The 12,412-nt window shown below is 39.3% G+C and overlaps 1 protein-coding gene across 2 annotated transcripts in view; it reads left to right on the plus strand.

Annotated features, from left to right (window-relative positions):
• Positions 1-1,025: 1,025 nt before the first annotated feature.
• Positions 1,026-12,412, plus strand: part of SLC35A1 (solute carrier family 35 member A1) — a 33,695-nt gene continuing 22,308 nt past the window's right edge. Inside the window, exons 1-2 of one of the 2 annotated variants that reach the window (XM_040474133.1) lie at positions 1,026-1,221; positions 2,787-2,964. In XM_040474133.1, coding sequence (XP_040330067.1) covers positions 1,206-1,221; positions 2,787-2,964 — 194 coding nt within the window. In that variant the 5' untranslated portion in view covers positions 1,026-1,205. Of the gene's footprint in view, positions 1,222-2,786; positions 2,965-12,412 lie in introns of those variants that run through there. The other variant, XM_040474135.1, reaches the window with a different exon arrangement.

Genomic DNA, 12,412 nt, shown 5'->3' on the forward strand with positions numbered 1-12,412 from the left:
TTTTTTTTTTTGAGTATGTTAAGAACATACACTAGGGGACCGTTACCAATTACAGGAAGAGGTGATTAGCACCAGTGAGCACACATACAACCGGTAAAGGGAAGGTCCAACCATGTTCGAAAATGAGATCAATCAAATGTCTGACTCTACAAAGCTCCTTCAGATAGTAACGTGATGCTAATAAGGCATGAAAAATTTCCCAATACTGTTAATAGACTATATATATATATATATATATATATATATATATATATATATATAATCTATGTAAATGTCTATCTAATGGTAACACATAGAACAATCACTCAAATCTCTAAAAAGTCATTTTAGGGAAAGATGGTGCTACGGGAGATGTAGGCGGCTGGGCATCACAGATTCTTGTACCGCTATTCCTGTAAGGGCTGAGGTGCCTTCATAGTATTTTTAACCAATCCACGTTATCTGGAAAGCCTTTCATTTTGCCAATGAATTTTTCTAACATAGTTTATGCTAATAAATATCCTCTAGTGAAAGTGAAGATTATAGCGGCTGAAGTAAATGCCTGTTGTGTCAACGTCTAATATTTTTGAGGCCCTTTTGTTGTGAGAAGATCATGTAGTTAGAATGTCCGGTCAAGTAAATACAATCAATGACAACGCTGACAATAAGGACACAGGCACAAGACTTCTGAAAAATACGTAAGTCATATGAAGAGGTAACAATGCAAGGTAATGGGCGAGGTGGAAGTTACAAAAGTTATGGAAAGTAGTTTCTGTTACTTTACAGGTTCTGAGGGTTTCTACAACAGCTTTTGACAGGCACGAATCATTAAGTCTGACCCCGTCTTCATTTGCTACCAAATCACCTTGGTGAGGACTACAATTCCCAGAACGCAACGCTCTGCTCCCTTGACTCCGCTTCCTTAGCCGGCCGGGAGATGTAGTTTACAGAACGACGTCTTCGACTCGAGTTTTACGCACTTGTCAGCAAGGACTCAGCCGTAAAGGCCTCTTTCCATCCGGGTCTTTCCATTTTCGGAGGTAGCTCGGATTGCGGAGCCTAATCTTGGCTCCAGGCTGGGCAGGAAGTTGGCAGATGGTCGGCTGACGAGGCGCTCTAGGCCGAGCGGTTTTCGTCTCTATGACCACAGGAGGCGGTCTCCGGTGTCCCGAGGAGGGCGCTTGGAGGGGGCGTGCGTCAGTTCCGCGCGGGGCTGTCGGGGAACCATGGCTGCCCCAAGAGGTGAGGCCGGGGGCCGCTGGAACGGGGGAACCTGCGGGGGGCGGTGGCGCGGGAGTGTCAGCTTCTGTCCGCGCCCGCGGGGCTTCGGGGCAAGGCTGAGGCGTCGGGCGTCCGGAGTTTGTTTGGAGCCGCTCCCTGGCGCGAGCTCGCGCCGCCGCCTGTCAAGGCAGCGCCGGGCAGCCAGCCTCCTACTGCGGCTGCCTTCCCAGAGGCGGATTCCGCGCGGGGCCGTTCGGCGGCCGGAGACCGTGCCTGCTTCGACGAGCTTGCAGTGGGTGGGAACCGAATTCGGACAGGCCCGGGCTGCGGCGGACCCGGAGAGGGGCCGGAACGCAGGTCCCGGGCTGGACCCGCATCACCCCGTGGGAGGCAGGACTGTGCTCCGTTCCGGCGGGGTCGTCGCGGCTGCGGTCTCTTCTGCGCCTTCTGCCCTACGGATGCTCAGAGGCTTAAGGGCATGCTCCGGCGCGGAGCCCAAGCTGCGGCTGGTCCCTGTGACAGCCACTGAAAACATCACTGGGGCATTAGAACAGCGCTGAAACGTAACGAGATGGAGAAAGCAGTAGTTAAGAGTTCCTTCCCTGGAGAATGTTGTGTGTGGTTAGAAGGAACACTTGATAATTTGGGGTGGAGGGTGAGCCCCACCGCTTTTCCCTCAGGGATGGCAATTAGGGTAATAATGTTTGATGACTAATTGCCATTTCATGAGTGATTCTGATTAACCCCGAAGCACTTTGTTTTGCTGAGTGGGATGTGTACGTTAGGAGCAGAGTTGAATTTCTGGACCTCAGAGCAGTAGCTAGGACAGGTTGGGTGACTCCCAGATTCCTAATCCACCCTTCTCCCAAAGAGCATTTGGCTTCACCTCTGAGTAAATGTTAAACAAATACTTAAAGCATATCTTTCTGCATGGGTGCTAAATTATTTTCCTGGTTGGGGAACCCACGTTTATCATTCAAGCCCTGCCCATGGCATTGTCTGTAAGTGCATATCATTCTCTTATATGTATTCTCCCTTTTCAAATAAGTCCAACCTTAAGAGTCTTTTTGTAGTAACACAGGAAATAAGGGGAGAAAGTAAAATTGTTCTGATGACATAGAATAGGGACAGCAAGATTAATGATGAGCAAAACTTCACAATTACAGAACTCAAATCATCTGAAATAGTTCCAACAATGTACAGATTTAGGCTTATTGCCAATAAATATTTGTTGTGTCTTAGGCTAAGTCTTATATGCCCACTAAAAATGTAGAACACTAACATTATATTTCTATATTAAATATTTAATTTAGGATATCCGAAACTGTGTCAGTGTGCTGCATAATCTTGCAGGAACAAAAGCCTTGCCTAAGTGGTTAATATTTAAAGTCAGCTGTGTTTTGTGTATGTATGTATGTATGTTTGTGTTCATGTAATTGAAATGTATTGTTTTGAAATGTTCAAATGTCATGGGTTTTAAAAAGTATTTTGTGCTTGAAATTGGAAAGCATTTTGAGTTATAACATTGACTTTTATAAATATAATATTGTCTACTAAATAATATCTTTGTTGTATGTATTTTACAGAAAATGTCAGTTTATTATTCAAGTTATACTGCTTGGCAGTGATGACCCTGGTGGCTGCAGCTTATACGATAGCTTTAAGATACACAAGGACATCAGACAGAGAACTCTACTTTTCAACCACAGCCGTGTGTATCACAGAAGTTATAAAGTTATTGCTAAGTGTGGGAATTTTAGCTAAGTGAGTATAAATACTTTTTAGTGTGTTAAATTATTAATTTTCACGAGTAGTGTTTCTCAACCTGGGGCAGTTTTGCTCTGCAGGAGATCTTTTTTTGGTTGGGCCCACTTGGGTGATGCTACTGGCATCTGCTGGGTGGGGGCCAAGGATGCTGCTAGACCTCCTACAATGCATAGCACAGCCCTCCACAACAGTATCGTCCAGCCCCAAATATCAGCAGTGCAGGTCGAAAGACCCTGCTCTAAACCAGGGGTTGGCAAATTTTGATCCTTGGGCCAAATCTAGTTTGCTGCCTCTTTGTTGTAGCAGAGACTGTGGCTCGCAAAGCCTAAACTATTTACCACTTGGCCTTCACAAAAAATTACTGTTGTCTGTTTTAGAGGCATATAATGATAGTAATAGTTAATGTTTCTTGTGTTTCCTGTGTTAAGTGCTTTTCATATAAATCATCTAATCTGTATACATTTTTTAGGTAAGTACTGTACCCCTATTTTACCTACATAGCATCTGAGGTTCCTCAATATTACACTGTTAATATGTGGCAGCACTGGGCTTTGATTTGAATCAGTATCATTGTATGAGAATCGTTTTTAGCTAAGGATGCAGCATAAGAGAGGGTTAGGAATAGGGCCTTTGGAGTGACACATAACTTTAAACCTAGACTCACTGGGATTATGATTTTGCACACATATCTTAACCTCTCTAAGTTTTAGTTTCTTTATTTTTTAATTGCAGAAAATAATACAGGGTTGTGAGAATTAAGTAAAATCTGGTAGGAAATTGCATTGGGGAAAGATTTATGAGATGTGGCCCTTTTGGGTCATGTGGCAGGTGAGAATTCATACAGGTTTCAAGGTGTGAGTTGGTGAGAGTGGGGCACCAGTGAGGAATAGCATGTGTGTAAGCTTTTAGGTAGAAACAAATTTCATATAAATACTTTTAAATTTCACTTAACAGATATTTATTGATTTCCGTGTTATGGTTTTATAAAAAGTGTTGGATATACAAGTATAAATGAAATAGATATGGTTTCTCCTTGCTTGGAGCTTAGGCTTAGTGGAAGAGAGAGAAAATAAACCAGTAAACACACACATGATTACACATAATCATGTGAAAAAAATACTCTAAATATGATTTGGGGAGGGAGAAAAGAACAGAAAATTAACTTGAGGCCACATGGTGGCAAGCTTTAATATATTTTGAGTTTAAGATCTATTTTGTGGGCTGAGATACTGTGGGAGCTTAACTTGTTAGGTTGTGAGTAGGGTAAAATCTCAGACCTTTCACAGTTTTGTACTTAACAAGATTTATTTTTATGGAGATTTGGCTTCGTTTAGGGGATTCTTCATTCTGGAAAATGTCAGATAAATAAGAGGCCTGGTTGTACCTTTAAAAGGCAATGTTCCAAATGCAAAAACCTGTATCTAAAACCCCGCAGCAACTTATACACAGCAACCCAAGAGTTTAATAAAATCTTAAGGCTTGTCTTCTTTCAAGATAAATGTAGGGGTATTGGAAGAAGAAGGTTATAAGGCAACCCATCTCTTCTTTTTATTCCCCAAATTCCATGGGGAGAATCAATTGTGGCTCAAGAATGAAACAGGACTGTCAAGCGTGACATCAGCCATTTTGAACTATAAGGTCAAATCATGATTCAGTTGTTTTGTAACTGTCAGGAATTTTTAAAAACCAGTGTGCAAAAAAAGCAGTGAGGGTTTGGTGTAACTCAGCCACTGAGCTATTTTGTGCTAACCCACCTGTATAGACTTTGTTTTATTTTGATGCTTTTCCAGCTTTGTATTTGGTGTGTAGTATTTTCTTATTCTTCAGCTCTTCAATGTTATGGGTATGGTCAGTTGTAGTTTGTTTTGTGGAAGCTTTTTTTTTTTTTTTTGAAATTACATACATAACAGCACAAAAATTTCTTAAACATTTTTTAAAAAATGTTTATTTATTTTAGAGAGAGAGAGAGTGAGCAAGCAAACGGGGAAGGGACAGAGAGAGAGAGAGAAGAGAGAGAGACAGAATCTGAAGCAGGCTCCAGGCTCCGACCTGTCAGAACAGAGTCCATCGTGAGATCATGACCCGAGCTGAAGTCAGACACTTAACTGACTGAGTCACTCAGGCACCCCAAAGTACAAAAATTTCTAAGAATTCACCAGACAAGTCAAATAATGGTGTTGAAATAACAACAGTTTGGAAAACCAAATTCTGTACTTGCTCAACATCGTCATCAATAATTAGTTGCTGTGTCTATCACTAGCATAATGTAAAGTCTCACAAGAGAGGCTCTTTTATGAACCTATACTTGCAGAGTATTCAAGACCAGGGATAACTAAGAAAAAGAATTATGACATGCATAGTTTTGGTAGTTGGCCTTTGACATTATATGGATAACAAGAATTTGGCAGTGAAAGAGAATCATTTAAAGCACACAGTTTCTAAGTGGAAAAGCACTGGCAAAAAAATATATAGAATATGAAACTAAATCCATTTGAAATTACTGGGTTTTTAAGTGAATGTAATTTTTGTGGAGAAATATGTTTGCAAATTTTCATGTGCTTATTCAGAACACGTTGATAGAAATGAAATACCTGCTATTCATAACAAGAAAATATTTTATTTCTTGGAACAAAGAAATTGCTTTTAAGAGAGCATCTGTAAAAATGTTAATTTCTTAGGGGCGCCTGGGTGGCTCAGTCGGTTAAGCGGCCGACTTCGGCTCAGGTCATGATCTCACGGTCCATGAGTTCGAGCCCCGCGTCGGGCTCTGTGCTGACAGCTCAGAGCCTGGAGCCTGTTTCAGATTCTATGTCTCCCTCTCTCTGACCCTCCCCCGTTCATGCTCTGTCTCTGTCTCAAAAATAAATAAACGTTAAAAAAAAAAGATTTAAAAAAATGTTAATTTCTTAGAATGGTAAAAAAGTGAAAGATAAAGAAGAATTATTTCAACTGAGGAAGTCACAGACTGATAATTCCAAAGTGAAATGAAAGGCTCTGTGATTGCTTCTTTAGCTTGTTCAGCAATATGTGGTTAGACACTTGATAATGAAACTAAAACATAGCTATTTGGGAAAGATATCCAGTGAAAATGTTGAAAGTTGGTTCTAGATCTTGAAAGGACAACTGGCTTTTATCAATTCACCTGAAACAGTTTGGAATATGAAAAAGATGAATAAAATACAGACTCCAGGTCACTAAGAATGAATTGAAGTGTTAAGAGTTGCAGCAAATGAAAAACCCAATAACTTTACATTTGTCTTTTTGATTGAATGATGTGAAATTTGCAAAGAAGTAAAAGATTTTCTGGATACTCTTCACGCTGTCATTTATTTGTATATATATTAAAATTGATAACTTAAAAGGTAGATCAAAGGCAAATAGGATGTTACGTAGTTTGTCAAAAAACACAAGTTGGATATTAGTGTTTTATCTTACTGTAATGGAGAAACTTAGAATATCAGAAAATATTTGTGGGAAGAGATTAGAAGCAATATTTTATCATTTGGGAGAAAGGATAAAAACTTCAGGACATTGGGAGAATGTGAAAGAATTATATTAGAAATAATTAAAAGTTTGTAACTTGAAGAATCTTCAGAGAAGAAAAAGTGAGAAAAAAATAAATCCTGATAAAATTTCTCTCATATTATGAAAATAAAGTTAATGTAAAAATTAGACAACATGTTACAAATTCTGACTTGAAAATTTGGGAGAATGACAGGAAAAGGAAAGAAACCTGGAACTACTGTTTAAATGTAAAAAAATTATTAAAAGAAGTTAAAAGCTTCCTCCTCTTTCCCAGTCTTTACCCTATGATAAAATGCAATAACTTTATAGAGTTTATATAAATACTTCAAAACTTCAATTTGGTCTGAACTTTACAGACAAGTTTGGCTGTTTGTTCATTTAGTATTGTCTCTACAGTAATGCTTTTTTTTATATTAAATATAATTTATTGTCAAATTGGTTTCCATACAACACCTAGTGCTCATCCCAACAAATGCCCTACTCAATGCCCATCACCCACTTTCCCCTCTCCCCCACCCCCCATCAACCCTCAGTTTGTCCTCAGTATTTAAAAATCTCTTATGGTTTGTCCCTCCCTCCCTCTCTCTAACTTTTTTCCCCCCTTCCTCTCCCCTGTGGTCTTCTGTTAAGTTTCTCAGGATCCACATAGGAGTGAAAATATATGGATCTCTCTCTGACTGACTTATTTCACTTAGCATAATATCCTCCAGTTTCATCCACATTGCTGCAAATGGCCAGATTCCATTCTTTATCATTGCCAAGTAGTATTCCATTGTATACATAAACCACAGCTTCTTTATCCATTTGTCAGTTGATGGACATTTAGGTTCTTCCCATAATTTTGCTACTGTTGAAAGTGCTGCTGTGAACATTGGGGTACAAGTGCCCCTATGCATCAGCACTCCTGTATCCCTTGGGTAAATTCCTAGCAGTGCTATTGCTGGGTCATAGGGTAGGTCTATTTTTAATTTTTTGAGGAACCTCCACACTGTTTTCCAGAGCGGCTGCACCAGTTTGCATTCCCACTAACAGTGCAAGAGGGTTTTTGTTTCTCCACATGTTCTCCAGCATCTGTAACTCCTGATTGGTTCATTGTAGCCACTCTGACCAGTGTAAGGTGGTATCTCATTGTGGTTTTGATTTGTATTTCCCTGACAAGGAGTGACGTTGAGCATCTTTTCATGTGCCTATTGGCCATCTGGATGTCTTCTTTAGAGAAGTGTTTATTCATGTCGTCTGCCCATTTCTTCACTGATTATTTGTTTTTCAGGTGTGGAGTTTGGTGAGTTCTTTATAGATTTTGGATACTAGCCCTTTGTCTGATATGTCATTTGCAAGTCTCTTTTCCCATTCTGTCGGTTGCCTTTTAGTTTTGTTGATTGTTTCCTTTGCAATGCAGAAGCTTTTTATCTTGATGAGGTCCCAATACTTTTTAATTCCCTTGCCTTTGAAGATGTGTCAGGTAAGAAATTGCTGTGGCTGAGGTCAAAGAGGTTTTTCCTGCTTTCTCCTGTAGGGTTTGATGTTTTCCTGTCTGACATTAGGTCCTTCATCCATTTTGAGTTTGTGGGTCCAAATCTGGGGTCTCTGTTCTATTCCATTGGTCTATGTGCAGGTTTTTGTGCCTATACCATACTGTCTTGGTGATTACAGCTTTGCAGTACAGGCTAAAGTCTGGGATTGTGATGCCTCCCGCTTTGGTTTTCTTCTTCAGTATTACTTTGACTATTCAGGATCTTTTGTAGTTCCATACAAATTTTAGGATTGCTTGTTCTAGCTTTGGGAAGAATGCTGGTGCAATTTTGATTGGGATTGCACTAAATGTGTAGGTTGCTTTGTGTAGTAGTGACATTTTAACAATATTTATTCTTCCAATCCATGAGCCTGGAATGTTTTTCCATTTCTTTGTGTCTTCTTCAGTTTCCTTCATAAGCTTTCTAGAGTTTAGCATACAGATCTTTTATATTTTGGTTAGGTTTATTCCTAGGTATTTTATGGTTCTTGGTGCAAATGTGAATGGGATCAATTTCTTTATTTGTCTTTCTGTTGCTTCATTATTGGTGTATAAAAATGCAACCGATTTCTGTACATTAATTTTGTATCCTGTGGCTTTGCTGAATTCATGTATCAGTTCTCACAGAGTCTGTCAGGTTTTCCATGTAGAGTGTCATGTCGTTTGTGAAAAGTGAAAGTTTGACTTCATCTTTGCCAATTTTGATGCCTTTTATTTCATTTTGTTGTCTGATTGCTGATGCTAGGACTTCCAACACTATGTTAAACAACAGTGGTGTGAGAGGACATCCCTGTCGTGTTCCTGATCTCAGGGGGAAAGCTCTCAGTTTTTCCTTATTGAGGATGATATTAGCTGTGGGCTTTTCATAAATGGCTTTTATGATGTTTAAGTATGTTCCTTCTATCCCGACTTTCTTGAGGGCTTTTATTAAGAAAGGATGCTATATTTTGTCAAATGCTTTTTCTGCATCTATTGACAGGATCATATGGTTGTTATTTTTTCTTTTATGAATGTGATGTATCACACTGATTGATTTGCGAATATTGAACCAGCCCTGCAGCTCAGGAAAGAATCCCACTTGATCATGGTGAATAATTATTTTTTATATGCTGTTGAATTAGATTTGCTAGTATCTGGTTGAGAATTTTTGCGTCTATATTCATCAGGGATATTGGCCTGGGATAGTTGCCTTTTTTTGCTGAGTCTCTGTCTGGTTTGGGAATCAAAGTAATGCCGGCTTCATAGATGAGTCTGGAAGTTTTCCTTCCCGTTCTGTTTTTTTGGAATAGCTTGAGAAGGATAGGTATTAACTCTGCTTTAAATGTCTGCTAGAATTCCTCAGGGAAGCCATCTGGTCCAGACTCTTATTTGCTGGGAGATTTTTGATACCTGATTTGATTTCTTCACTAGTTAGTTATGGGTCTGTTCAAATTTTTTGTTTCTTCCCTTTTGAGTTTTGGTAGTGTGTGGGTGTTAATAATTTTTCATAGTATTCCCTGCTAATTGCTTGTATTTCTGAGGGATTGGTTGTAATAAATCCATTTTCACTTGTGCTCTTATCTATTTGGGTCCTCTCTCTTTTCTTTTTGAGAAGCCTGGCTAGAGGTTTATCGATTTGTTTATTTTTTCAAAAAAACCAACTGTTGGTTTCATTGATCTGTTCTACTGTTGTTGTTGGTTTTTTTTGATTCTATATTGTTTCTTTCTGCTCTGGTCTTTATTATTTCTCTTCCTCTTCTGGGTTTGGGGTGTCTTTCCTGTTCTGCTTTGAGTTCCTTTAGGTGTGCTATTAGATTTCGTATTGGGGATTTTTCTTGTTTCTTGAGATAGGCCTGGATTGCAATGTATTTTCCTCTTAGGACTGCCTTTGCTGCATCCCAAAGTGTTTGGATTGTTGTATTTTCATTTTCATTTGTTTCCATATATTTTTAAATTTCTTATGTAATGGCCTGGTGGACCCATTCGTTTTTTAGTAGGGTGTTCTTTAACCTCCATGCTTTTGGAGGTTTTCTAGACTTATTCCTGTGGTTAATTTCAAGTTTCATAGCATTGAGATGTAAAAGTGTGCATGGTATGATCTCAATTCTTTTATATCTATTGAGGGCTGTTTTGTGACCCAGTATGTGATCTATCTTGGAGGATGTTCCATGTGCACTCGAGAAGAAAGTATAGCTTTGGGATGCAGAGTTCTAAATATATCTGTCAAGTCCATCTGGTCCAGTGGATCATTCAGGGCCATTGTTTCTTTACTGATTCTCTGTCTAGATGATCTATCCATTGTTGTCAGTGGAGTATTAAAGTCCCCTGCAATTACCACATTCTTATCAATAAGGTTGCTTATGTTTGTGATTAATTGTTTTATACAGTCGGGTGCTCTTGAATTTGGTGCATAGGCATTTATAATTGTTAGCTCTTCCTGATGGATAGACCGTGTAATTATTATATAATGCCCTTCTTCATCTCTTGTTATGGCCTTTAATTTAAAGTCTAGTTTGTGTGATGTAAGTATGGCTCCTCCAGCTTTCTTTTGACTTCCAGTTGCATGATAGGTAGTTCTCCATCCCCTCACTTTCAATCTGAAGGTGTCCTCGGGTCTAAAATGAGTCTCTTTAGACAGCAAATAGATGGGTCTTGGTTTTTTTTATCCATTCTGATACCCTATGTCTTTTGATCGGAGCACTTAGTCCATTTACATTCAGTGTTGTTATTAAAAGATACGGGTTTAGAGTTGTTGTGTTATCTGTAGATTTCATGCTTGTAGTGATGTCTCTGGTACTTTGTGGTCCTTGCAACATTTCACTCAGAGAATCCCCCTTAGGATCTCTTGTAGGGCTGGTTTAGTGGTGATGAATTCCTTCAGTTTTTGTTTGTTTTGGAAAATCTTTATCTCTCCCTCTATTCTCAGTGACAGGGTTGCTGGATAAAGGATTCTCGGCTGCATAATTTTCCTGTTCATCACGTTGAAGATTTCCTGCCATTCCTTTCTGGCATGCCAAGTTTCAGTAGATAGGTCTGCTACTACCCTTATGTGTCTACCTTTGTATGTTAAGTCCTGTTTATCCCTAGCTGCTTTCAGAATTCTCTCTTTATCCTTGTATTTTGCCAGTTTCACTATGTCGTACAGAAGATGGATTCAAGTTACGTCTGAAAGGAGTTCTCTATGCTTCTTGGATTTCAATGCCTGTTTCCTTCCCCAGATTGGGGAAGTTCTCAGCTATGATTTGTTCAAGTACACCTTCAGCCCCTTTCTCTCTCTCTCTTTCTTCTGGAATTCCTATGATACGGATGTTGTTCTGTTTTAATTGCATCACCTTGTTCTCTAATTCTCCCCTCGTACTCCTAGTTTTTTTTATCTTTTTCTCAGCTTCCTCTTTTTCTATATTTATACCTTCTAATTCACCTATTCTCCCCTCTGCCTCTTCATTCCTCGCTGTGGCTGCCTCTATTTTTGTTTTGCACCTAATTTATAGCATTTTTTAACACATCATGACTATATTTTAGTCCCTTGATCTCTGCAGCAATAGATTCTCTGCTGTCCTCCATGCTTTTTTCAAGCCCAGCAATTAAGTTTATAACTATTATTCTAAATTCTTGTTCAGTTATATTGCTTAAATTGGTTTTGATCAATTTGTTAGCTGTCGCTACTTCCTGGAATATCTTTTGAGGAGAATTCTTCTATGTCATCATTTTGGCTAGTTTTCTGTCCCTTACGCATAAAAGCTTGTTGTGTGCTCTGCATTGCGAGCCCTGCTATATCAAAGGGGGGGGTCATATACTTTCCAGGGCCTGGCCCTTCAGGAGGTGTTTTTTGTTTTTTGTTTTTGTTTTTGGAGATTGTTATTTGCTCTCTGTTGTTGTGACTTTGGTTTTTTTATTACCCTGCTCATAGTGGTATATCGGACCCTCCACCAGGTGTGCTTTGATTTGTTACTTGGAGTAGCCCTATGAAGGAATACAAACAGACAAATAGGAGATAGAAACACACAAAGAAATAAAACAAACAAACACAAAAAACTGAAAACAAAAAACCAAAAACACAGACTATAAGTAAAGAAGAGGGTGGAGGCAGTGCTGATGGAAGAGCACATACAAAGAAAGAAATGCTGGGGGAGGTGTGGGGGGGTGGGGGAGGAGGGAATAAACGTTGTTTAGGCAGGGACTAAAAGGCTTAATCCAGAGAGAGAGAAAGGAAAATAAAGACGGAGGTGGGGAAAACAAAACGAAGATAAAGTTACCCAACAGAGACACTATATGGTTTGATTATTCCAGAACAAGAGAAAGGAATGTAAAGAAGGAGGTATAGAACATGTATCAAGAGAAAGGATTAAATATGTCTGTTTAGACAAACCAATAACCAGAGTAACCAGCCTAGAGGAGGGCAAGGATAAGGAGGAGAAATGCGGGGGT

Source organism: Herpailurus yagouaroundi, unplaced genomic scaffold, assembly GCF_014898765.1.
Source record: "Herpailurus yagouaroundi ecotype Mexico unplaced genomic scaffold, PumYag 139, whole genome shotgun sequence".
Lineage (NCBI taxonomy): Eukaryota > Metazoa > Chordata > Mammalia > Carnivora > Felidae > Herpailurus > Herpailurus yagouaroundi.